This window comes from Tursiops truncatus, chromosome 3 (genome assembly GCF_011762595.2).
Source record: "Tursiops truncatus isolate mTurTru1 chromosome 3, mTurTru1.mat.Y, whole genome shotgun sequence".
In the NCBI taxonomy this organism is placed as follows: Eukaryota; Metazoa; Chordata; class Mammalia; order Artiodactyla; family Delphinidae; genus Tursiops; species Tursiops truncatus.
The window spans coordinates 166,554,574-166,582,084 of record NC_047036.1 but is presented as its reverse complement, the minus strand read 5'-3'; the positions used below and the strand labels follow the sequence as shown (position 1 = coordinate 166,582,084).

At 49.0% G+C, this 27,511-nt stretch overlaps 1 protein-coding gene and 1 long non-coding RNA gene across 2 annotated transcripts in view; both read right to left on the bottom strand.

The window, feature by feature from the left end:
• Positions 1–1,127: 1,127 nt before the first annotated feature.
• On the bottom strand, positions 1,128–20,295 carry ACER1 (alkaline ceramidase 1). Its single transcript, XM_033854557.1, has 6 exons — positions 20,106–20,295; positions 6,643–6,757; positions 6,418–6,559; positions 5,427–5,564; positions 2,430–2,567; positions 1,128–2,155 (listed from the first exon to the last, which is right to left on the bottom strand). The coding sequence occupies exons 1-6, from the start codon at positions 20,196–20,198 to the stop codon at positions 1,987–1,989; spliced, it is 795 nt and encodes a 264-aa protein (XP_033710448.1). The 5' UTR covers positions 20,199–20,295; the 3' UTR covers positions 1,128–1,986.
• Positions 20,296–23,230: 2,935 nt separating this feature from the next.
• Positions 23,231–27,511, bottom strand: part of LOC141278398 (uncharacterized) — a 32,030-nt gene continuing 27,749 nt past the window's right edge. Inside the window, exons 2-3 of the long non-coding RNA XR_012331120.1 lie at positions 24,228–24,361; positions 23,231–23,710 (exon numbers count right to left, since the gene is read on the bottom strand). This is a non-coding gene — a long non-coding RNA (uncharacterized lncRNA). The remainder of the gene's footprint in view (positions 23,711–24,227; positions 24,362–27,511) is intronic.

Genomic DNA, 27,511 nt, shown 5'->3' with positions numbered 1-27,511 from the left:
CCTCTCCTTCCAATGTCCCCATCTCTCCAGCAGGCCAGATGGTCTTGCTTCTTCTCCTTTTGGAGTGATGCAGTCCAGGGGCTTAGACAACATGCCCAGAAACCCATCTTCTGCAGAGAACGTCAAGTGGTTCATGGATACGAAATCCGTCCCGGCCCCCCAGGTTAAGAACCTCTTACTCTGAACTCTCATTTACTGAGCTCCAACAGCAGCTTCCTTTCTGTTGTTCCACTTCATTCCCACCCCAAAAGTTTCACACCTGCCATTCCCTCTGCCCAGAATGGTCTTGCCCAGTTCTTGGAATGGCTGCTTTCCTTGTTATTGAGGGCTCAGCTGGAAAGTGCACTCCCCACTGATCATCCATTTGAAATGGGCGCTCCCCACCCCGTGGTCTTGAGAACATCACCATGCTTTATCTTTTTTGCAGCACCCATCAGTGCCTTGGTTATGTGTCTTTTTATTTATCTAATGTTGTCTCCTCACTAGGGGAGGGACTTTGCATGTCTTTGTTGTCATATATCCCCAAGGACTAGTGTCAAACATATAGTAGGAACTCAAGATATATTTGTTGAAGAGATGAATGACTGACTGACTGAATGAATGAATGAACAGGTGGGAAAATAGATGAACGGAGGGATGACTGAATGATCTGGATGGATAAATGAATAAATAGATGGCTAAATATGGATGGATGGATGAATGGATGGATAAATAATTAAACAAATGGTTAGACAGAAGGATAAATGAAAATAAATGGATGGCTAGATATAGATGGATGGAGGGATAGTTAACAGTTGGATACATGGATGGGTGGAAGGATAATGAGTAATGGATGATGGAAGGATGAATAATAAATATATGGATGGATGGATGGGTGGATAAGTGGATGAGTAGATGGACGCATGGATGGTTCAATGAATGGATGATACATTAATGAATAAGCAGTAGATTAAAAAGATGGATAACAGATGAAAGGATGGACAAATGAAGGAATAAATTAGTGGATGAGTAACTTAAAGGATAGCTAGATGGATAGTTCAATGACAGTTCAAAAGATGGATGGATGGATAAAAGGATGGATAAATTACAGAATGAGTAGATGGACGGATGTTTGCCAGACTCCATGCTAAGCACTTTATATGTTATCTTGTTTTATCTACACAGAAATCCCAGGAAGGAAGGAATGTTTTACAGACATGGTCCTTGAACTTCAGAGGCAGGAAAAAATCGCTTACCCCAGATAATACAAGTAGGAGATGGTGGAGCAGAATTCGAACTTACATCTGCCTGACTCCAAGCCCTGGGCTCTTAACCGCCATGGAGATCACCCTCCCCTTCTCCCCTCGCTTTGAGAGCCTGTACCGGCCACTGCAGCTCCCGTACTGATGCCCGTGCCCCAACAGTACCCAAATCACCCAGTCCTGGCTTCCAAGTTGCTCTGCTGTCAACCCCACAACTCCATGGGAGCCGGTGTGAGCCCGTGTGAGGATCTGTGAGGTCTCTGCACGCATGTGTGAGTGTAGAATGAGGTGACTGGAAAACATGTCCCTTCTCTGGGATGCCCCCCAAGTACCAGTGACATTGCACAGCCGAAGACAGGTCCAAAGAGTCTCATAGTGACCGCCACTCTTCATAAGGTGCCCGGGGACCAAGCCCCAGCCTGAGGTCATTCCCAGTGGCTGCCACAGAATCACAGCACCAGGTCATCCAGCCTGGTCACGTGACAACAGTGAACCAGGAAGAGGAAGTGAAAGAGAACAGGGGCAGGTTGTGGAGGGGAGCTCTGCCAGGCAGCCGCCCAGGGTCATCAGACTACAGCACAGAGAGGCTGTGAAGTCCATCCCCTGCCTCAGGATGGGGCCACGGAGGACCAGGAGGATGGGGAAATGGAGCTGGAGGGTGGAACTGCGAGTGTCTCTCAGTCTCCCCATTCAGGTTTCTGTCCTCAGGACGCAGGTAGCTGGGTGGTCAAGAAGCTGGCGGACCTCAGCAGCTCTTGTTGTCATCACTGATCTCCACGTAGGGCAGCCCCATGGACCAAGTGTCCCGAGGCCAGTAGCAGACTTTGAGAGTTTTGTCCGGCATCTCATACGTGGCATCCACCATGGCCATGATGACAGTGCCATAGGGGAAGGGGATGCTGATGAGTACATGCCTATGTGACAGGGTGATGACGGGACAAGATGCCCCTGCAGCCAGCTTGATGCCCCCATCCCCACCTCTCCCTACCTCTCATGGATCCTGACCATCCCAAAGGACCTCCTGGACCTGATCTCCGGACTACACCGTCCCCCAACACACACAGACATACATACACACACACATCCCAGTATCTGTGCCTCCCCACCCTGCCCCCAGGCTCCTGCTCCAAGCTCTGGCATCTGAGAGTTTCTGCTGCTAAGGCCCAAGACCACAGGGCAAATGCTTACCAGATGCTGTGCAGGTAGGAGAAATTAATCCACTGCCAGAAACTGCAAAGCCAGCGGTCACTGATCCAGCTAGTAAACGCAAAAGCCCATGAAACCATGGTGACCTCAATTAGACGCCGAAGCTCCTTATTACTGGTCCTAGGGAGGGAAGGAGGGAGATCAGAGCCTGACTCAGCTAGCAGGGCCCAAAGGAGCTGACGGGAAACTCCTCCATCCAAGGAGATGAGGCTGGGAGGAGGGAAGGATCAAGGGGGCAAGCGGGGAGAGGGCCAGATCTGTGCTAACACTTGCTGAGCCCTTACAAGATGCCGGGTCCTCACAACAATGCTATTATTCCCATTTTGTAGGTGAGAAAACTGAGGCACGCGAGATTAAGTATGTCCCAGCCCCACCCCAAGGTTACACGGCTAGTAAGTGGGGTCTGATTCAGGTTTATCAGAATGCAGAACCCGCAACCAACAAGGCTTTCCGTGTTTGTGTTTTGGGGTGTAAGTGTGTGTGCCCCTGTGGGTCGGTGCATGAGAATTTATGTCTATGTGGCTATGAGAATATATGTCTGTGTGTGGGAGGGTGTATTCTCTGAGGCCATGTCTCAGGATAACTCAAGATTGGAATCTGTGTTTCCCAAACAGCAGAGCTAACCCACTGTCCCTTAGGAAACAGTTTATCAGGGATTAATGGGGCAGTAACTCCTTTATGGATAAAAGCACAAGCCCTGCCCGCTAGCCTGAAATGGGACAGTTTGAACACCAAAAAAAAAAAAAAAAAAAATCATCAGAATTGGTGAAATCTAAGGAATTCCCCAGTGGTGCAGTGGTTAGGACTCTGCGCTTCCACTTCAGGGGGCACAGGGTCGATCCCTGGTCAGGGAACTAAGATTCTGCATGCTGGGCAGTGTGGCCAAAAAAAAAAAAAATTTAAATTAGTGAACTCTGAATAAAGTCTGTGATCTAGTTAACAGTATTGTCCCATTGTCAATTTCCTCCTTTTTGAGGCTGGACTGTGGTTACATCCGATGCTGCCATTGGGGGAGCAGGGGGGGCATCTGGGTAAAGGGTACACAGGACTCTGTACTATTTTTGCAACTTGCTCTGAGCCTCTAATTATTTCAAAATAAAAAGTTAAAAATATAGGATAGTGACTGCAATGGATTGAAACACTTCAGAGATATAAACACCCATGAGTTCATAATAATACTTAAAGAAAAAAACCACTTCATTGGTCCTTACTAGAGATGGCTAAGGTGCCAACTCATTGCTCTAGAAGTTGATTTTTAAAAGGGAAAGAATCAGTGCCCTATCCTGTCTTTCCTGTCCAAACTGTATTTCAAGGTGGATGAGCAAAAGTCCTTCTATCTGGATGGATGAACTCCAGATAATCAATGCAGAAGGAATAACAGAATCTGAAAATCACCCTTTTGCACCCTCTAATGAGATCACGGATGGAGATGGCATGAAACAGCTGCTGGAATCATTAGGGGAAAGGTCAGTAGGAAACTTTACAATGAAGGGTCTGGATGACAACATCCGAATCTACTGATCAATCTTAATGGCACTAAATGTGGGACAACCATTCATCATGGGGTCTTGATTGGCTGGAACAAGCAGCACCCAGTGCCACACATGAAATGAGGAAATTAAATGTAAGTCTAGATCTATTAATTTTCAGGAAATACAAAAATAAAAAAGAAAGAAGGAAAAAAGAAGAAAAAGAAAGAAAGAAAGAAGGAAAGAAAAAGAAAAAAAGAAAGAAAGGAAGGAAGGAAGGAAGAAAGAAAAAGAAAGAAAGAAAGAAACCACAGCAATCAGTCGGCCAAATCCATAATGCAGGATGTTGTACAGGACAAACGATGGATCGAGTTTCTGTTATCAAATCAGAGGCGTGAAGAAAGGGGGAGGGGGGAGGGGGGAGGGAGGGAGGGAGGGACTGCTATGGAATAAAGAAGGTCTGAGAGACTGTGTTTGCCTTCTGATTTAAACAAGACCAGGTGTAAGAAGATGTCTTTGGGAAACTGAGGAAAGTTCAGTGCAAAATGGGTATTAGATGCTATCTTAAGGAAGGATCTTCTATTCGTCCCTCTAGATCCTTCCCTGCCTTTCTCCACTCTGCCCTGTGCCTCAGAGGGCAGCAGGGGCAGGGGAGCTAAGCTATGTGGACCTCGAAATAAATATTCCAACAGTATCCTCCATCTACCCTTTGGTTCCCTACTGGGGCTCCCCATTGGCCAACCCAACTGGAAATCATTGGGCAACCCAACTGGAAGCCCAAGGACAAGGGAGCCCCTGGATTTGGTCCACACAACCTCCCTGTGGGATTGGCTCGGGCTGGCTACAACCAACAACTGGAGGCCACAGCTCTTGCCAAGGAGACCCCCCTCTGCTAGCTCTCTCCTTCCAGATTCTTGCAATCACTCCCTCCCATCACTCCCCATCCCAGGTCTCCCGATGATCACAGAATCCCGCCGTTATTAACACAGAGCTTCTAAATGATCCCTAGTGATTTTCCTACAGCCTGCCCTCTCCTTTGTAAGGAAACGTTTTATTCAACTCTCCTCAAAGGGCCCCATTTGAGAGTCCCCTCTCTAGCCTGCTAAGACCTAGTATGGGCTAAAAATAATAATTCTTTATCAGGTGAGTGAAACCCTGAAAAATGAATGGGTGACATTATATGAAATCTGGGGGGAACATAGGACGCAGGTCGGCAAGATGCTAATGTTTGCTGGGGCTGGTTAGTGGGCACACGGAGGTTTGTGATACAATGCTCTCCACTTCTATGTGTGTTTGGGGGTTTTCAGAATAAAAGGGACAAACTCTGCAGTCAGAGACAACCTTAGGTTCAAATCCCGGTCCTGCCCCTATTTGCTGAATGATCTCGGGGAAGGGACATCACCTCTTTAACACAGTGAGATGTTGTGGGTTTTTTTGGCGGGGGTGGGGGGTGCGGTTCTTGGAAGGGAAAGGGGAGCCCCCTCCCCGGGCACCTGCAGCCACCACCCACTTTTTATATTCCTGGGCCACGACGTAGACGACGTGCAGGGCAATGCTGTTGAGGGCGTACGCGTTGATCATGGGCGTCAGGAAGGACAGGAAGGTACTGACCACGGTGGCGGTGATGACCAGGCAGATGTACTGGGGCCTGGGGAGAGAAGGGATCAGCCGTGGGGGGGTGGTTGGGGGGTGTTCCTGTGGGGTTTAGGCAGAGCAATAGGGTGCTCTTGTCGCAAAGACGGATGAGAAAAGGGAAGCTCAGAAAATGGTCTTAAGACTCCCAGGTGGGCTCAGTAAAAGGTCTCAGGGGTCCCAGGAGGATCACATGAAATTTCCCAGGGAACCCAGGTGGGCACAAGCAGGGTCCAAAGGGGGTCCCGGGGTAGGGGATGGGTAGGATGACAAGGGGGTCTCAGGGAAGCTCAAGGGGGCTTAGTCAGGTCAGAAGAGGGTTCCAGAGCCCAGGTGAGTTCAGGCAAGGGATTCAGGTGAGCCGGGTGGGATTAAGGAAGGAACTACAGGGGTCCCAGTGGCTATTAGGAGAGGGGTCCTGGAAGGCTCAAGTGGGTCACACAGGGTCAGGAGAGAGATTCAGATGGGTCTTGAGGTCAAAAAAAAGGGCCCAGGAGGATCCAATGAAAGATTCCGGGCAACCCAGGTGACAGGCTCAGGGAAGAGGTCTGTGGGCCCCAGGTAAGCTTAGGCATGGGGTTCTGGGACCCCATAGTGGGTTCAGACAGGGTCTGGAGAAGGTCCCAGCTATCCAGGTGGGATCAGAGGAAGAATTCCAAATAAGCAGTAGGATAAGGGGAGGACTTCCAGGGGTCGCAAGTGCACTCAGAAGAGGGGCCCCTGGAAGTCCAGTTAGATCAGGCAGGGTCAGGAAAAAGTCCTGGGGTGTTGAGGGGAAGGATTCCAAACACCCCAAGAGGGCCTGGGCAGGGGACCCAGAGGATAGGTGGGCTCCAGCAAGATCGACAGAGGACCGGCCCTCGCCCCACCTGTTCTCCCCTAGGAAGGCAGGGAAGTAGCAGCGGGGCATCCATATGCTGTAGCCACTGGCCAGCAGCCACAGAATAGCAATCTCATCCAGCATCTGGCCCAGGAAGCTGAGTGTCATGTGAAAGTACATAGAGAACAGACCTGGAGCAAAAGACAAAGGCAAGTGGTCAAGGGAATTGTCCCTTCCCGCCCCCACTACCGTACTGTCCCAGCCCCCCACCTACCTACGACTGTGAAGAGGATGAAGGTGACATAAATGTAGCGGGAACATTTCTGGACATATGGGTGCATCAGAAACATCATGAGAGGCCCAAAGATGAAGAAGGTGACATTGCTGAACTGGAGAAGGAAGGGGGAAATACGGGGAGGGGGTTGTCAGACAGAGGACGAGGAGGGGGGCTGCCCTTAGTCATTACCCAGTCGGTCACCTATCACCTTTCAGGCAGTTGATCAACCCAGGGTCTATCCATCTTTCAGCTGAACTTAACAGCCAACCAGTCATCAGCAGATCCATAACTCCATCCATTATTCTATGGGTTCATTCATTCATTCAATGCATGTGGCAAAGTCTAGCTACTAACGTTCCACATTTTCCTTTCGGCAATAGTGTTCCCCAAGTTTGAGCTGGGCGTCCAACTACTCAACGAAAGACTACATATCCCAGCCTTCCTTGCAGCTCACCGTGGCCTTGGGACCTGGTCTAGCCAATGGGATAGGAATGTAAATGAATCTGTTGCTTCCAGGTCAGTCCTTAAGAAGCAGCTTAAGGCTTGCACTCCACATCTTGTGGACTGAAATGCACACTTGGTGGTCATGAGTTGGCCTTGGCCTTGTAGACAAGGAAAGACAATGTAATACCCTAGTGACTCGCTTCTAAAAACAGCAGGAAGCAGAAGTGATGGGGCGTGACTTCTGAGGTTGCGTCAATAAAAGTACTGTGGCTTGCACCTGATGGTCGCCATCTCAGAGCACGAGACATTGGAGCTCTAGCCACCATGCAAGGAGATGGGGTACCCTTAAAGCTGCCATGCTGGAGAGACCATGTGGAGAGACCACAGAGAGATCGAGAGAGATGCTGGAGGAGCCCCAGCTATTCCAGTCCCCAGAAGTTTGACTCTTCCCAGCCCAGCTACCACACACAGAAGTGAATGAACCTTCAGATGATTCCAGTCCCCTTCCCCCCTTCAAGTCACACCAACAGTTGTCAAGTGGAACACAGATGGGCTGTCCCTGCCAAACCCTATCCAGATTACTGATTCATGAGCAAAAAGAAATAAATAAATAAGTGGTCATTGTTTCAAGCCACTAAACTTTAGGGTGATTTGTTATGCAACATCAGCTAGCTGAGACAAAGAGGAAATATTACTGTGGGCCGGCGTAGGAGAGGAGAAAGGTGTATGGAGACCAGCTGGCACCGCACAGCTATGCCTTGTCCAGAACCCCATGATTGCACAGCTATGTTGTCTGCGGATTAGTGATTTGCGTCCTTATAATTAGGCATTCACAATGTTCTGGGGCCCAGGCAAGGTTTATTATTCCCAGAATCTTTTCTCATCCTCAAAACAACCCTGCCAGGTAGGTTGTGCATCACCACACCATAGAAGTAGATACTGATTCTCAGAGTGGTCCAATGGTCCAGCCCAGGTCACCCAGCCAGTAACTGGAGAATCCAGGATTTGAAGCGAGATCCCACGTGAGTTTCTTGAGACAAGAAGCAGAGCGCTGTTTATCACAGAAGCAGAAATTGCTTCATAGACCTCAGCCGATGTTTGATAATAACACATGATTCAGATAACTAACAATGACCACTAAGAATATGGCAGTTCAAACTGATTTGGTTCAGTATTAGGAAGACATATCCTTCTTGGGAGGCAAAGGGGAATAACAATGGGCACAAGCTAATCTGATTCTCTCCTTCTTCTATGTAACAAGGCCACCAAGCTAAAGACTACATTTCCCAGATTCCCTTGCAGCTCCACACAGCCGTGTGACTGAGTTCTGGCCAGTAAGACATGGGCACAAGACATAAGTACAGCTTCTAGGTTGTCTTCTTAAAGGGAAGGGGTGTGCCTTCCCCTCAATCCCTTTCTACTGGGATGCAGATGTGGTGGGATAGCTTCTTGAGCCATACAAATGACAGCAATGGCCTAGAGATGGGAAAACAACCATATAGAAGGAGCCTGGATCTCTGGTACCCCAAAGCTCTCACACCAGCCCTGGGGAGCTTATAATTGGATGTTATGTAAGAGAGAAACAAATTTCTATCTTCATTAAACCATTATTATTTTGGGTCTCTGCTACAGCAGCTGGACTTATGTCTTAACTTATAGATACCCCCTTCCTTCCTTGTTAAATAAACCAGAATTTTGTTCAGGCATCAGGAAGACATGGCTTTTAGGGAGGCAGGATTTGGCCCCAGGGCATAGATCATCCCTATTGCTAAGGATTGGTTAAGGAATGAACGTGTGGTATAATTCTGGCCAATGAAACGTGATGGAAGATCTGATGAGGGGCTCCTGGGAAAGTTCTCTTTACTGAAATCAGACTGAGTGAAAAGCCCTTGGAGATTGTTGTGATGTTTCAGATGTGGCAGCCATTTTGCAACCATGAGGAAACAAGGTTGACAGCAAAAACAAATACTTGAGGACAGTGGTCTCAAACATTTTGGTTTCAAGATCTTCTTATATTCTTAAATATTACTGAGGACCCTGAAGAGCTTTTACTTGTGTGAGTTACATCTATCAAGATTTACCTTATTAGAAACTAAAACCCCAAAACTTTCAAGACACGTGACTACACAAGCCCACATTCGTTTGGCCATCAGATAGATGATGTCATCACACGTCATGCAGCCTCTGGAAGGTTCCATTGTACCCTCGTGAGAGAATCAGAGTGGGAAAAGGCAAATAATACCTTAACATTATTATGAAAATAATTTTGACCTTGAGGAAACCCTGAAAGGGTCTCAAGGACACCAAGCAGGGTGGCGCTTGGACAATATTTTGAGGACCACTTCTCCAGGGATAGCAGTGAAGAAAGATGGGAAGAACCAAGTAGCCTGATGATGTTGGGCTCTGAGTTAATCTATTCTGGAACCATCTACCTCCAACTTCCATTTTAAAAAAAAAAGATATTGTCCTTTCTATTTAAGCTGTTTTAGTTGGCTGTTTTGTTTGAAACCAAAGCATTCCAATGAACGACCTTTGGGATCCAAGTGGTGTGGGATTGGATACATGTTCCCTTGCTCATTAACCGTGGAGCCTTGAGAAGGTAACTTCAATCCCTTAACCTGCCATCTCTGCATTTCTGACATAGGCATAACACCACCTGCCTCTTCATGCTGTTGACCCAAAGGTCCCCAAGCCTCACTGGACTCATAAATACAATTAAGGTCACAAGAACATTTGCACCAGAATTTCAACGGCTCAAAGTCCCCAACTGCTGATGCAGGACTTTGATGCCCCTCGAAGCCTCCCCCAGATATGTTGGGGTCACAGTGAGTATCTCACATGGGCTCAGAAACAGGTGTTCTCATGGCCTCAATCCACCTGCCAATTTGAGGTCAACCAGCTTGCTCACTCAATGACACCCTTCCCTCCCCCCAAAGATCTTCCCCTTGTAAAGGTCTCCTAAATTGTCTGCATTCCATCTTAGAAAGTGAAGAGACAGCACCCTCTTAACTAGGATGCTCTGTTATTTTTCAGAACCCCAGTATTAATGATGCTGACTCAAAAATACAGGGCACAGTGGTGGGTGAGGGGGGAAATCATTCACCTGATACAAGGTCAGCTTCTACTAGCCTAGGTCCTGGGCACCTGTACAGGTTCCCAAGACAGGAGGCCTCCTGATTCCAGGAAAGTCCACAGCTCTCCTGGGGCAATGGGAGAACCAGCTCAAAGGTCACAGTCTGAGAACCCAGCCTTGGCAAACTGGTTCCCCAGCCCATGGTCCCACCTATGTCCTTGTTTTCCACGCCAAGTTCTCTGGTGTTTGTCAATGGACAGAGTCAAACGCATCCCCGGAGGATCACCCAGTTCACAGTGGCTACCCCAGAACACGGAACACCCCCGACCTGCCCTGTCCGTATCATGAGACCCTACCCCACCGGAATAGACACCTATCCCAAAGCAGGATATCAGACTTTTCTTTGGTGAATTTGAAACTTGGAGCAGACACAAAGCCTGGGAGTCACCATAATTGTGTGGCACCGTTGGCAACTCTCTAAAGAGGCCCTGGGATATTGTCATGATGTTTAAAATACGGCAACCATCTTGCCACCCACGAGAAGACAAGGGTGAGGAAAAAAAAAGCAAATACTCGAGGGTAGTATTCGCCCTTCTTCTGAATCCTGCACACCTACCCTGGGTCACAGCTTTCCCAAAACAACTCATCTTTCCATTTTCTAAGATATTCCACAATATCTTTCTTTCTTTGTTTTGGTTTTTGCTTAATCTACCATTCTATTGCCTGAATCCAACAAACCCATCAGCAGTAGTAATTATTAGCTAGGGTTCTTTGGTAGCAAGCAACAGAAGATGATTCTGGTGAACTTACACTATAAATATAAATGTGTGTGTGTGTGTGTGTGTGTGTGTGTGTGTGTGTGTGTGTGTGGTTACTTATTTAATTAACCAAATCATTCATTCATTCATTCGTTCGTTCATTCATTCATTCATTATAGGGAGCTCATTAATCAAAGGAATTGCAGAAACCAGAACAGCTTTGACCCTCTAATGGACAGTCTCTTCAGGGGGCAATTTTGGGTATGAATGAAAACAACTGTGTCCAGTCCTTCTGTCCAAGCCCAAGCTTCAAATTCTGGAGAGTGTAGCCTGGGCCACATCCCACCCTTGGCCAGAGGAGGGGGACCACCTTGATTGACCATCCCACCGAGGCCATAACCAGGTGGTTGATGAAGGGAAAATGGGGCCATGGATACTGAATGGGCAAAACCCCAAACAACTCTGATGGTCCCTCTGTCTTCAACCAAACGGCAGCCCTTGGGCAAATCAGGCATAGCCTGAAGATGCTGAGCCATCCAGCCTCCCAAACTGTTAAGCCTCCACTCAAAACACGTCCGTGACTCTCATCTATAAAATCCAGATTCTTCAGCTTGGCTTATAAACTCCCTCCATGACTCACCTTTCTCCACCTTCAACTTTATAATCTGGGTGGAAGGAGTAACTCAGTTCTGAATGAGCCATCCTTTAACCTCCAGGAGTTCACACATACTGTTCCCACTGCCTGGAACACTCTCATTCCCACTCACCCCTCTTCGCCAGGCCAATTACTCCGCCTTTAACCTGGGCATCACTTTCTCCCTAAAGCCTTCCTAATCCCCCAAGGCAGGGTCAGGTGGCCTTCCTTGGTGGCCCTGTGCCGTCCCACTTTCCTGACACTTGTCTGGCTGGAACCATCTGGCTCTCCCGCTAAACCTGGCTTTGAGAATGGGGACTGTGGCTTCCCCCTTCTCCATTATAACCTTAGGAACCAGAATATAGTAGGTGCTCAATAAATCCTGTTGGCTGGATCTCAAAAGAATTCAGGTGGATCACCTGTCACACACATGAAAACACTTGGCAGAAGGTCTTGCATCTAGAACCTTCTGAATAGAAGGCGCTACAACTGTCACTTTCCAATCTATTGACAGCCTGACTTTACAGATTGTTCCTAATCCTAGCACACCCCCTCAAGGTCCGCCTTTCTAGTTCTTGTCTGGCAATGGGGAGCTTAAGTCTCAGAGAGGTGGAGTGATTTCTCTGAGGTTGCACAGCTCTGGGGGACTCCGAAGTTTGCTTTGACCCCCCTGCTTTGAAAGATTGGAGGACTAGATGGGTGGTGAAGATGAAGAGGGGGCTCCCCTGCTTCCCGGCTGTGTGATCTGGTGTGTCTGGGTCCCCCTTTCCTGCGCCAGTGAAGTCGGAGAGGATCATCAATGCCACCGTGAAGGTTGTTGGGGGGAGGGGGATGCATGAGGCCAGGCATTGAAAAGCTACTTCGCCAGGGACATGGTTTTGGCTCAAGAAATAGCAAAGGCTGCTGCTGCTCTTGTTACTGTTGAAGGAGATAATAATAACAGGCTTGTGGTTGGTATCAATGCTCCACGCTAAGTGGCCTGCAGGATGAAGACAGGTGTTCTCAATAACGTCCCTGAGTGTGCAGAATGAGGACAGAGCAACGGGCAACGCCTATAACTAATGGGCTCCGAATGCCGCCGGGGTTTGTGATAGAATCAGAGACCACCCTGACACCAGCGTCTCCCTCTCTGCCCTCTGGGGCTGAGCCCCCGCGTTTCCCAACCACCGGCCCTACCCAGACTCAAAGAGGCAGGCAAGGTACCCGCCCGAGATCGTGGCCAGTCCTGAGCTCTGGATACAGGTGAGCTGGATTCCTTGGGCCCCAGCCCCAGCAGGTGCCTTCACTTTCATTCATTCATTCATTTACTCAACAATCATTCCTTCAGTACCTACTACGTGCTCAAGGACCTTACCAGTGCCTGAAAACAAAGTCACTGCCTTTACGGTGTATCCAGTCAGAGTTTGGGGGATGCTCTATGCTTCATTTTCCTCCTCTATAAAACAGAGGCCCTATCTCCGAGCGCCACAGTGAGGATTCGAGAACCGAGTGCCACGGGACCAGGGGGGTCGGCAGTTTTGTTCACTGCTACAAACCCCAGGTGTCTAGGACAGTGCCTGGCACACAGTAGGTGCTCAGTGAATTTTTGTAGCGAATAATGCATGCAAAGAATACGTGTCAATAATGCACATAGGTGTCTGATGCATGTGCTGTGTACCATGGGGTGACTATTATTCTAGAATGCTTTGATGTTTTGATCACCCGTACCCAGCAGGACGTCTGGTAAGTGGATGTGGCTGGATCCTGAGGACCGGAAGGAGGAAAAGGGGGAGAGATGGAGGGAAGGTGGGGAGAAGGAGGAAGGAAGGAAGGAAGGAAGGAAGGAAGGAAGGAAGGAAGGGGATTGACCTGAGTAGACGCCTCACCTCAGTCTTTTTCACTGCTTACTGCTTTATCATCTCTGCCCTCCCCACCGGACTGTGACTTCCAAGAGGACAGGAAACACCTGTTTTATCCCCAGCCAGTAGGCTGGCATGCACTCAAGAAAAATATGTTGACTCGGTCAAATCAAGAAACATGGCCGGGGGGCTTCCCTGGTGGCGCAGTGTCTGAGAGTCCGCCTGCCGATGCAGGGGCCGCGGGTTCGTGCCCCGGTCTGGGAGGATCCCACATGCCGCGGAGCGGCTGGGCCCGTGAGCCATGGCCACTGAGCCTGCGCATCCGGAGCCTGTGCTCCGCAACGGGAGGGGCCACAACAGTGAGAGGCCCACGTACCAAAAAAAAAAAAAAAAAAAAAAAAAAAAAAGAAACATGGCCGGGGGTGGGAGGGATAAACTACAGTTTGAGATGAACAGATGCACACTACTAAATATAAAACAGATAAACAACAAGGTCCTACTGTACAGCACAGGGAATTATACTCAATATCCTATAATAAACCATAATGGAAAAGAACGTGAAAAAGGGAATTCCCTGGTGGTCCAGTAGTTAGGACTCCGCACTCTTACTGCCGGGGCCCCGGGTTCAATCCTTCGTCAGGGAACTAAGATCCCGCAAGCTGCATGGAGCGGCCATAAAAAGAAAAGAAAAGAAGAGAAAAAGAGTATATATTCTTTTTATATATATGTATATATCTAAGTATATGTATATTTGAATCACTTTGCTGTACACCAGAAACTAACACAACATTGCAAATCAACTACAGCAAAAAATTAAAAAAAAAAAAAAAATGGCCAAACCTCCCCTTTCTCTTTCTCCCCAGCGCCAAAGCTCAAACTCCCACCACCACCCCTGGCCCTGTCACCTGCCGAGGACCCCCGTATGCATCCATTCCACTCATGCACATGAGTGTCAGTGCTGGGCTGGGGGCGTGGACCACCAGCCACAGTCCCTCTCCCCATGGGACTTACTTGCATGAATTAAGATGCACACGACATTGTTAATTACTCAGTAACTGAGTGGCCTCACAGCACTGTGCGTAAGTGAGAGACTCTGAGACTAGGTGGCCGGGGTTTAACTCTGGCACTCTCAGCATTCACACGCTTGCAAGTCACATGCTGTGCAACCCTGGGAAGGAAATGTACCCTCTCTGAGCCTTTATTTCCCCCATCTGTAAAATGCGGAGAATAAGAATTTTATGAGGATTACAGTGCTCTTTTATTTGACATTAACAAAATTAATGTCAAATAAAATTAATATATGAAAACTTTCTCATTTCTCTGTGCTATATGTATTTCTAACAACAACAATAATAATAGCTTCAACTTATTCAGTGCTTAGGATGTGCCAGGAGCTGTGAGTTTTTTTAAATACCTCTATTTTTTAAATTACAATATAACTCACAGACTATCAAATTCATTCTTTGCAAGTGTACATAATCTATTCAAATGTTGTGCAACCATCATTGCTAATTCCAGAACATTTTCATCACCCCAAAAGGAAACCCTGTACCCATTAGCAATCACTCTCCCTTCCCTTCCCCCAGCCCTTGGAAACCATGAATCCACTCTCGGTCTCTGTGGAGTTGCCTGTTCCGGATGTTTCGTATCAACAGAATCGCATACTGTGTGGTCTTTTGGGTCTGGTTTCTCACTGAGAATCATGTTTTCAAAGTTCATCCATGTTGTAGCATGTGTCAGTGCTTGACTCCTTTTTAAGGCTGAATCATATTCCATTGTGTGGATGGAGCACATTGTGTTTATCCATTCATCCACTGATGGACATTAGGGATGTCCAGTAGCTGTATCATCCTCTCCATCGTCCTATGAGTCAAAAAGTACTAGCACCTCACAGAAATCCCCTTTTTGCACAGGTACTCAGTAAATATTTGCTGAATAAAAGGAATGAATGGGGACTTCCCTGGTGGCGCAGTGGTTAAGAATCTGCCTGCCAATGCAGGGGACACGGGTTCGAGCCCTAGTCTGGGAAGATCCCACACGTCGCAGAGCAGCTAAGCCCGTGCGCCACAACTACTGAGCCTGCGCTCTAGAGCCCGCGAGCCACAACTACTGAAGCCCGCGCGCCTAGAGCCCGCGCTCCACAACACGAGAAGTCACTGCAATGAGAAGCCCGCGCAACGCAACGAAGAGTAGCCCCCGCTCACCACAACTAGAGAGAGCCTGAGCGCAGCAACGAAGACCCAATGCAGCCCAAAATAAATAAATTAATTAATTTTTTTAAAAAAAGGAATGAATGAATGAGTTTTTCTTCCCTAGCGTGTACCACCCCCTGGCAACCTATACTCTTGACTCCTGTTTATTGCCTGTCTCCTCCATCCCCCAGGACACCAGCCCCACGAGAGCAGGCATTTTTGTCTGCTTTGATCACCACTGCGTCCCCAGAGCTGGAACAGTGACTGGCTGCACCAATTCCCAATGAATGAAGAGTGAAATAAAGGGGTCATTTCAATCTGACCCCTGTGTCAGCCCCGGGAGGCCAGCAGGTTGCAGATCAGCGCTGCCTGTTTTTCCGAAGGAGAAGAGAGGCCCAGAGGGACCTATCGAGTCTGGGTCTGGGATGTATCATGAGCATGGTCACCAGTTTCACGCGTGCAATTATTCAATTAATCGCATCTCTCCTCCCTGAGGGCAGGAACCATGCCCTCGTCGGTTCTGCGGGACCTGGCATACAAGAGGTGCCCTGTAATTAATTGCTGTTGCTGTGAGTTTTGAGGAGGAGAAAGGCAGAAGAGGGAGGTGTGGTTTAGAGCTCATGGGACCTGCTGGTCACAGCCAGGCGCTCAGAGAGGGGCGGGCCTCCCGCCTGGGTCACACAGCATCCAGGGAAGAGAGAGACTGGAGTTACTAGCGCACTGCAGAGGCCAACAGCGCCAAGGCTATCGGAAAAGAAGGTGGGGACGCTGTCGGAGGTGGGCACCGCAGCCTACACCCTCCCCGCTCTCATCTCCCTGTCTCTTTGATACCCACCCACCCCCAGACTCCCCCTACTCATCCCCACTCCTGTGCCTTTCCTATGCAGCTCCCCACGCCAGGCACACCATCCCTTTGTTCTGAATCTGGGCATCTGAGAGGGAGTTTTCTAGAGAGGATGAGATGCGGAGCCTCTGAAGCTTTGGCAGGATCCCAGGGAAGAAATTCAGCAGCACAGCTGCCTCTGGGAGCCTGGGGCGGGGGGCCTTGAAACATCTCCCCACACCACTTGAAACTCTCCTAAGTTGTCAGCAGCCCAGAAGGAGGCCACACCTGGAGGCCACCAGGCCAAAGCAAACAGGTGCCAACTAGAGCGGCCCACACCTTGACTTCTCCCCCTGCCCCACCTGCCCCAGCCCCTCCCACACCCCCGACCTCTGCTCCTGTTGGATCGCCCTTCCTGGCTCTCGGTTAGACTGTGAAACGCAGCCAGGTGTTCCAGCTGCCCCCAGATCATCAACTCCCCCATGCTCCGAAGTCAGCCATGGCTCCCGCGTGCCCTCACGATGCAGCACGCGCTCTTTTGCCCTGCTTTCCTGATTTAGCCCCTGGAAACCTCATCAGCACTTTTTCTCTCCTTCGTTTCCTCCCCCTCAGGCAGGCAGCCTGGGCGTTGGCTCGAAGCTAACAGTTCTTTTCTCTCACCTCAAGACCTTTGCATATGCTGTTTCCTTTGCCCCATATACCTTAGAGAACATTTACTCATTCCTTAAGCATCAAGGTTCCCTCCCCATTCAACAAACAGAGGCGTCACGCTCCACCCCATGGTTCCTCGCCATCCCACATCTGCCCCCTGTTTTTCTCCCTTTGCCACGAGCTAACTGTGGGGGTGTCCATTTCTAATTCTGAACCACCAGCCCAACAACCCGGGGGCACTGAGCCTCTCTGGGACCCCAGCATCACCCAGCACAGGTTGGTTTACAGCACTTTTGTTGAATGAATGAGTCCGTCAGTGAATACAGGATAAATTTCAAACGCTCCAACTCAGCATTGAAAACTTCATCTTTATCTCTCCCCATATTTTAGCCACAGAGACATACTTTCCCAAACTGGTTGTCCCTCTTTTACTTCCAGGACTTAGCACACCCTTTTCTTATCTTCTGCTCTCTTTCCCAGACTCCTGCCCTACTTGGCGAGGTCCTATTCATCCTTCAAAAGCCAACGCCTAGGTGCCCTCCTCTAAGAAGCCGAGTCCTCCAGTGCGTCCTTCGTCTGTACCCTGACCGTGTGCTGGGCTGGGCTCTACTTCCTCCAACCCCAGGCTCAGAGCTCCTTGCACGTAGATCAATAAGAAAGCAAAAGATTCTTCAGAGAACACTCTTTTCCAATTATGAGCTGTGATTCCTAAGTGGATCATGACAAAATCCATATGAACAGATTTAAAATTTTTTTCTGCTATATATGTGTCTTTCATTGACATACCTAGACCAAAAGCATGCTTTTAAAAGCCTGCCTAGGGCTTCCCTGGTGGCGCAGGCGTTAAGAATCCACCTGCCAATGCAGGGGACACGGGTTCGAGCCCTGGTCCGGGAAGATCCCACATGCCGCGGAGCAACTAAGCCCGTGCACCGCAACTACTGAGCCCGTACTGAGCCTAGAGCCCGTGTTCTGCAACAAGATAAGCCACCGCAATGAGAAGCCCAAGCACCGCAATGAAGAGGAGTCCCCGCTCGCTACAACTAGAGAAAGCCCGCGCACAGCAACAAAGACCCGATGCAGCCAAAAATAAATAAATAAAATAAAATTTAAAAATTAAAACTAAAAAATTAAAAGCTGCCTAGTAGTTTGACATCTATTCAAGCCCTACAAAGATTAGTGAAAACGTTATGGCTTTTGTGTGGTCCATGTGATAAGGATGATGTTTCCAATTTTAAAAGGGACTTCCCCGGCTTCCCTGGTGGCACAGTGGTTGAGAGTCCGCCTGCCGATGCCGGGGACACGGGTTCGTGCCCCGGTCCGGGAGGATCCCACATGCCGCGGAGTGGCTTGGGCCCGTGAGCCATGGCCGCTGAGCCTGCGCGTCCGGAGCCTGTGCTCCGCAACGGGAGAGGCCACAACAGTGAGAGGCCCACATACCACAAAAAAAATAGAATAAAATAAAAGGGACTTCCCTGGTGGTCCAGTGGTTAGGATTCGGCGCTTTCACTGCCAGGGCCCAGGTTCGACCCCTGGTGGGGAAACTAATATCCCACAATCCCTGAGGTGCAGGAAAAAAAAAAAAAAAAAAAAGGTTGAAGGAGGATGTCATGGAGGGGAATTTTGCATGAGAGCACACGGATGCGGAAGCAGCCCTCATCTGAGCCAGCCCTCTCTCCGTGTCTTCTGCAGGGTGGGCTGGACAGGGAACTTTCTGGACTGGGGAACGCAGAGAGGAGGAGTCCAGAACCCCACACCCTCTTCTCAGCCTCCAGGCACCAGCACATTCAGCCCTCTCCTATTTTATAGGGAAGGCCACCGAGGACCAGAAAGGGTCGGTATCTCTGGCTCAGGAGAAGCAAAAGCTGGGGCGACCTCAGGGACCCCTTGAATCTCAAACTCTTGCCTCCCAGCTCTGGGAAGTGGTGAGGTCAAAGGTAACAGAGTCAGAGCAACCTGACACTGAGCTCCCCTCCCCCAAAAAAACACCTCTCCCGGATATGCCAAGTTCAAATCCCACCTCTAAGTACCACAGTTACCCTGGGCATATCCTTCAATCTCCCTGAATGCCTGTTTCTTAATCTGGAAAATGGGATTAACTAACTCTATATACTATACATGCTGCCTAATTCCCAATGTCATGGTGAAGATTAAATGAGGTTTTTCTCAGGCAAAATGTTTTGGGCAATGCCTGGCACACAGTAAGTGCTCGGTAAAGGCCATTATTTGCGTGAATTCATGCTCACCATTTATTGAGCACGTACTATGTGCAGGGCACAGAGCAAAGGACATTGTCTCATTATCCACCAATCCGGGAGCTCCAGGAAGGCAAGCCCACTGCCTTATTCACCACAGTGTCCCCAGCACCCCACACAGGATAACTGTACGTGTCTCTGGTCGCTTGTCTCTTTCAAGCTTCGGTTAAATGCCATTGCCGTTGAGGCATCCAAGAGTTTTGAGCCCTTCCAGTGTGGTCCTGATAGCAGGGGCTGGGTGAAGGATGACCAGCCATCCTATTTTGCCTGGAACTGCAGGGTCTCCTGGGACACGGGACTTATGGTGCTAAAACCAGGACAGTCCCAGCATACTGGGATGAGTTGGTCACCCTGGGCTGGGGATAGAGCTGAGAACAAGGCAGACACAGCCATCTCCTCCAGGAAGCCCTCCCTGATCCACCCCTCCACCAATGGCTCAGGAGCTGCCTCTAGGCTTCCCAGAAGCTGCCTGTGCGCCTCCCATTACAGCACCATCATCCTGGGTTGTGGACACCTGGAGTCGCACCTGTATCCTCTGCTCTGGGAGGGCAGAGGCAGCTCTTTTCCAGGTTACGGCTGCATTTCCAAAACCTACCACAGAGCCTCATGCCTAATAAAGACAGTCTAATGAATGAAAGCCAGAAGGCAGGCGTTGCCCAACAGATGAGCAAACTGAGGCTCAGAGAGACGGCTGCTCGGGTAGGATTTCCCAGCGGGGAGGTGGAGCAGCTGGGGTTTGAACCCCTGTTTGCTGAGACTCTGTCCCACCAGAGGCTCCCGCCCGGCCCTCACCGTGTTGTAGAACTCGGCCACCAGCTCCCAGTGCTGGAAGTTGCTCTCACACCAGTCCACCTCCGAGCTCTGGTAGGCGAAGATGCTGGGCATCCTGACGCAGTGCCTGCCATCCGCTGGCTGCGTCTGACAGAGAGGAGCACGGGAGCCTAGAGAGGGCCGGGCCCAGCCAAGGCGGGGAAGAGACGGTGGGGTGCCCCACAGCAGGCAGAGAGGAAAAACCTGCTGGACGGCTCCCTGGTGGCACCAGGACAGCCTGCCCGGTGTGGTGGCGGCCAGCCGCTGCCCTGGGCATAAGCAGAGGGGTTGGCACTGTCCAGGCAGGGCAGGGGTGAGTGGGGAGGGGGCCTCCCTTCCCTGCCCCCCTAGGAGTGGGAGTTAGGGGGACTGTTTTTTGGAACAGTAATTTAAAATAATGGTGATGGGGACCTCCCTGGTGGTCCAGTGGTTAAGACTCCACTCTCCCAATGCAGGGGGCCCGGGTTCCATCCCTGGTCAGGGAACTAGATCCCGCATGCTGCAACTAAGACCTGGAGCAGTCAAATAAATAAATAAATATTAAAAAAAATAAAGTAATGATGATGATGATCCCACTGGGATGAGTACTTTGCCATCCCCACTTTGCAGATGGGCAAACTGAGGCAGAGAGCAACGTCATTTGCACAGAGCATGCAAGGTGATGACACCAAGATGTGAAAACAGGCAGGCTCCAGACTCCGAGCTTCTTTTTAATTTATTTTTTCTTTTCTTTTTCTTTTTCTTTTTTTTGACCGCACTGTGAGGCTTGCAGGATCTTAGTTCCCCGACCAGGGACTGAACCCGGGCCACCGTAGTGAAAACGCCAAGTCTTAACCACTGGACTGCCAGGGAATTCCCCAGACTCCAAGCTTCTAACCATTAGGTTTTACTACCTCCACATCGCCAAAGCTCCACGCTGCTGCTTCCCAGATTAGGGCCAACAGCTGGACACCTGCCCCAACAGACTCCGCTCAGCTCCCTTGGAATCCTTGGTGATAGAAACTCCTTTGGGGGCTTCAGTCTTCCTGTCTGTGCTATGGAAGGCTAGGCTGGATTGAAGCCGTTTCTCTTGGGTGGACAAGACCTCATACACCTAGAGTGTCCCAGCTTCCACCAAAGCATCCCTGAGGGGAGGAATCTGTGGAGTTCTGGGCCTGGGGTCCCCAGTCCTGGCTTCCCAGGGCTGTGGAAAGCTCTGGTTTGACAGTCAGACAGGCCTGAGTTTGAATTCTGAGTTCCTCCTGTTCCTAAGCTGTGTGGCCTTGGGCAAGTGAATGCACCTCTCTGAGCCTCAGCTTTCTCGCCTGTAAGATGGGAATAGTAATAGTACCTCCCTCTTAGGGCTACTGTGAAGATTTAATGAGCTGATACAGCATTTCCCTAGGAAGAAAATGTTGGGTGATGGTGGCCCTGCATTGAGAATCACTGAACTGTGTGGCGAGAAATCTATTTACTCCCTTTTCAGTTCTCAATAGTTCCAGGAGAGGGGCTCAGTTGGTGCTAATGCATGTTTATGCCTCAACATTTCATCCCTTTGTTTGTTAAAAAGCCCTTCAGCCGGCAACAGTATCCAGCCAGACTGTCTTGATATTATTTACATGGTATTTATTTATTTCACTTTTTAAAATAAATTTATGTGTTTATTTTTGGCTGTGTTGGGTCTTCATTGCTGCGCCCGGGCTTTAAGAATTAAAAATGGTTAACGTGGTACATTTCATGTTATATATATTTCACCACATTTTTTTAAAGTAATTAATTTAGCTTTTTAAAGGGGGTGTCGTTTGACAAAATATCTTACGTAAATAAGAGTTTCGGTGGGGGGTGGATATAGGAAAACCCCGAGGGTCCGCTGTAAATTCGAAACTTGGGAACTATTGACGTTGTGTAGGCTGAGGCCTCAGCCCAGAGTTGGCACTGAATGAAAAGAGGCTATTAAACCATCGTCATCACGATCATCATCTACGACAGCGGTCCCCAACCTTTTTGGCACCAGGAACCAGTTTCGTGGAAGACAATTTTTCCATGGAAGTGGCCAAGGGGATGGTTCAGTCTTTAATGTGAGCGATGGGGAGCACGGTCTGGGGGTTGGGGATCCCTGATCTACACGGTGTAAAATGCTTCCACGTTCACACTCTTCCAGATACGCAGAGAGCCGCCTTCAAGATCCTCTGGAGGGATGAGAAAGACGTCACGTTTAGAGGTGACAGAAGTTTCCAGAGCCTGAATTAAAAGCTCGACCTGGCTCTCTACTCCCCTAGATCAGCAAAAAACCCACCTGTAGCCATAGCCCTGGCCCCAAACTCCTTCCCCAGGTGGACCAGGAGAGCAAACACACACCACTGGGACTTCCCCGGTGGCACAGTGGCTAAGACTCCGGGCTCCCAATGCAGGGGGCACGGGTTCAATCCCTGGTCAGGGAACTAGATCTCACATGACGCAAGGCAGCTAAAGATCCCATGTGCTGCAACTAAGACCCAGAATGGCCAAATAAAAAAATAAATATTAGAACACACACACACACCGCCACCGCTGCCACCCCAGCCTCTCCCAGCCCAGCTGGAAGCAGACCGCCTCCTGTGTCCCTCCCTAGTCAAATCTGGGCGAGGACACAGCCATCAGGATCTGGCTCTCCTGGATCTTGCTTAAGGGTTTAGCAGCCGGAAGCAAGGTGGTAACAGGTGCCCACGCCCACTGCAGCCTGGAGTTTGGGAAATCACCCTGTGCTGCACACGCGCACAGGGGCAACAGGACGGTGAGACAGGTGTGTGGGTGCTGAGGGGGTGGCGCTCGCCCTCTACCAGCGAGCAGGTATGAAGGGCCAGAGCTTGGGTGGAGGGGTGATGCGTCTCCACGGCCGCTGCAACAGATTAGCACAAACAGTGGCTTGAGACTACACGCATCTACTATCGTACGGTTCTGGAGATCAGGAGTTCGGAAGGCGTCCTATGGGGCAAACACCCAGGTGTGGGCAGGGCTGGCTCCTTCTGGAGGCTCCAGGGAAGAATCCACATCCTGGCTTTCTCTGGCCTCTAGGGGCTGCCTGCATTCCTTGGCTCAGGGCCCCTTCCTCCATCTTCAAAGTGCATCATCCGGGACTTCCCTGGTGGCGCAGTGGTTAAGAACCCACCTGCCAATGCAGGGGACACGGGTTCGAGCCCTGGTCCGGGAAGATGCCACATCCCCGGAGTAACTAAGCTTGTGCACCACAACTACTGAGCCTGCGCTCTAGAGCCCGCGAGCCACAACTACTGAGCCCGCGTGCCACAACTACTGAAGCCTGTGCGCCTAGAGCCCGTGCTCCGCAACAAGAGAAGCCACCACGATGAGAAGCCCATGCGCAGCAACAAAGACCCATCGCAGACAAAAAAAAAAAAAAAAAAGGAAAAAGAAAAGAAAACCAAAATGCGTCATCCCTTCTTTTGATGCCATAATCTTACCCCTTTTCTCTGACCTGGAGCTTCTTATAAAGACCCTTGTGATGGGGACGTCCCCGGTGGTCCAGTGGCTAAGACTCCGTGCTCCCAATGCAGGGGGGCTGGCTTCGATCCCTGGTTAGGGAACTAGATCCTGCATGCCGCAATTAAGACCTGGTGCACCAGATAAATAAATAAATACATATTAAAATTAAAAAAAGACCCTTGGGATGACACTGGGTCCACGAGGACAACGCGAGACAATCTCCTCCTCTCAAGATCCTCAATTCAATGACACCTTTGCCATGGAAGGTGACATATTCCCAAGTTTTGGTAACAAGGATGTGGACATTTGGAGGGAACCAATCATCTACTCACGGAAGAGGGTGAGCGGGCTGGGGGCTGGGGCTGAACTAAATTGAGGTTGAGATAGACACGAGGATGGAATTGGGGATAAGAATGGATACAGCGTTGGGAACTGGCCTGGGGATCAGGTTGGGGTGGAGGGTGGAGGCTGAGTTGGGATTGGAGATGAGACTAAAGACAGCATTGGGAATGGAAGGCGTTGGGGATGGAACTGGGGACGGGGACATGGACAGCGTTGGGGGTGAGGTGGAGAACAACACTGGGATGGGTTCGGGGATGAGGATGGACTTGACAGCACGGTGGGGGATGGGAATGGGGACCTCACCTCATCGGAATTGAAGCAGTGGATGGGACTCTGTCCATGATGGACACGGGCATCTCACCCCAGATCTGTTCCCATGGGGCTTGAAAGGGTGGGAGGTAGATGCCAGTGGGGGTGGTGAGGAGGTTGACAAAGAACTGCCAAGAGAAAATGAAACTCGCTGATAACCTTACAGTCCAGAGATAACTGCTGTTAATACTGGGCTAGGGTTTTCGGCTTAAACAATCATTCGTATTATTATTATTATTATTTTTACAAAGATTTGGGTGCCGTTGTATGTCGTTCCCAATTTTTTCACTTAAAATGCCATTAACAGCCTTCCATATCTTGAAGCCTTCTTACTATAATTCTTTTACGTTTTATTCCTACTTTTAACTATGGGAAAATACACAGAACGTAACGCTTGCCATCTTAACCATTTTTAAGTGCACAGCTCAGTGGCATTAAGGACATTCACACTGTTGGACAACCATCCCCACCCTCCATCTCCAGGACTCTCCATCTTGTAAAAATGAAGCTCTGTCCCCTCCCCCAGCCCCTGGCCCCCAGCATCTACTTCCTGTCTGCATGAATTGGACTCCTCTAGGACCTCCTATAAGTGGAATCATTTAGTGCTTGTCTTTTTTTTTGGTGTCTGGCTTATTTCACCGAGCATCATGTTGTCATTAGAATTCATGTTAGCTGTTCCTCTTTACTTTCCAAGATGTGGCTACTAGAAAATTTTAAGTTGCACATGTGGGTCACATAAGATTTCTACCGGACAGTGCTGGGCTAATGTTTATTAGCAGTTCTAAGCACTGTGCTAAGCATTATCTCATTTCATTGTCTCAGATACCCCAGGAGCTCCAGGGGTGGAACCAAACCTGGGTCTCCAAAGTAACTGTTCTGGGACTTCCCTGGTGGCACAGTGGTTAAGACTCCGAGCTCCCAATGCAGGGGGCCCAGGTTCGATCCCTGGCCAGGGAACTAGATCCTACATGCATGCCACAACTAAGAGTTCGCATGCCACAACTAAGGAGCCCACGAGCCACAAGGAAGACCCAGCACAACCAAATTAAAAAAAAAAAAAAAGTAACTGTTCTTAGGGAATTCCCTGGTGGTCCAGTGATTAGGACTTGGTGTTTCCACTGCCAGGATCCAGGTTTGATCCCTGGTCAGGGAACTAAGATCCAGCAAGCTGCATGTCGTGGAGAAAAAACAAAACAAAACAAAGTAACTGTTCTTAATCACCAAGGTCCCTGCCCCTCAGATGGGTGATGTGCCTTCCCACTTCACAGATGAGAGAACGGAGGGTCTCAAAGGTTCAAGTGACCTGCCCCAGAGTCACACACAAGGAGAAGACAGTGTTCCCCAAAGTGTGGGACATGCACCCCTTTATGGCCTTAAAGAACATTGGATCCCATTATGAGACAGTTAGTATTTTTTTTTTGGCCTCACCATGTGGCATGCGGGATCTTAGTTCCCTGACAAGGGATCAAACCCGTGCCCCCTGAAATGGAAGCATGGAGTCTTAACCACTGGACCACCAGGGAAGTCCCAAGACAGTATCTTTTGATGTCTCTTTCTGGCTGATTCAGCCAATGAGAAAAGCTCGGTTGAATGCTAGTGTGTCTTCAGAGCCTCTCTAACAATTCTCGGTCTCCCCTTCTGGGCTAGAAATTTAATATCACCTTTTGGCTTCTCCATATTGATTTTTTAAAATAGCGTGATTGACAGCCACTGTGGAGAACAGTATGGAGGTTCCTGAAAAACTTAAAATAGAACCACCATATGATCCTGCAATCCACTCCTGGGCATATATCTGGAGGGAACTCCAATTCGAAAAGATGCATGCACCCCAATGTTCATTGCAGCACTATTTACAATAGCCAGGATATGGAATCAACCTAAATGTCCACCAACAGAGGAATGGATAAAGAAGATGTGGTATATAGATATATAATGGAATATTACTCAGCCATAAAAAAGAATGAGGGACTTCCCTGGTGGTCCAGTGGTAAAGAATCTACCTTCCAATGCAGGGGACATGGATTCAATCCCTGGTCGGGGAACTAAGATCCCACATGCCACGTGGCAACTAAGCCCACATGCCACAACTACTGAGCTTGCGCGTCTCAACTAGAGAGCCCTAGTGCCGCAAACTATAGAGCCCGTGCACTCTGGAGCCCACGCACCACAACTAGAGAAGAGAAAACCTGCACGCCACAACTAGAGAGAAGCCCAAATGCCACAACAAAGAGCCCGTGTGCCACAACGAAAAGATCCCATGTGCCTCAATGAAGATCCCGTGTGCTTGCAACTAAGACCAGACACAACCAAAATAAATAAATAAATAAATAAAATAATTTTTTAAAGTATGAAATAATGCCATTTACAGCAACAGGGATGGACCTAGAGATTATCACAAGTGAAGTAAGCCAGACAAAGACAAATACTATATGACATTGCTTATATGTGGAATCTAGAAGACATACTTATGGTTACCAAAGGGGAAAGGGGAGAGGGATAAACTAGGAGTTTAGGATTAACAGATACACACTACTATATATAAAATACTTAAACAACAAGACCTACTGTATAGCACAGGGAACTATACTCAATATTTTGTAATAACCTATAAGGGAAAAGAATATACATATATATACATATATCTGAATCACTGTGCTGTACACCTGAAACTAACACAACATTTTATTATTTTTTAAAATAAATTTATTTATTTTTGGCTGCGTTGGGTCTTCGCTGCACGCGGACTTTCTCTAGTTGCAGCGAGAGGGGGCTACTCTTTGTTGCGGTGCGTGGGCTTCTCATTGTGGTGGCTTCCCTTGTTGCACAGCACGGGCTCTAGGCGCTCGGGCTTCAGTAGTTGTGGCACACGGGCTCAGTAGTTGTGGCTCGCGGGCTCTAGTGCGCAGGCTCAGTATGTGTGGCGCACTGGCTTAGTTGCTCCACGGCACCTGGGATCTTCCCGGACCAGGGCTCGAACCCGTGTCCCCTGCATTGGCAGGTGGATTCTTAATCACTGCACCACCAGGGAAGTCCCAAGCATTTATTTTTGTTTTGTTTTGTTTTGGGGTTCTTCATTTAATAATTAGGTTTTTAAAATATATATATATGGCACATATAAAGCTTGACCAAGAGCTCACAATCATGAAAATTGAAATCAGTGCAATTTAAATTTCTAAGATATATTTTAACAGCACAGTTTTTTAAAAAAGAAAAGCAACTTACTATCAAAAATTTAAAAATAACAAGAAAATATGAGGACCCTAACTACCCAGATATAT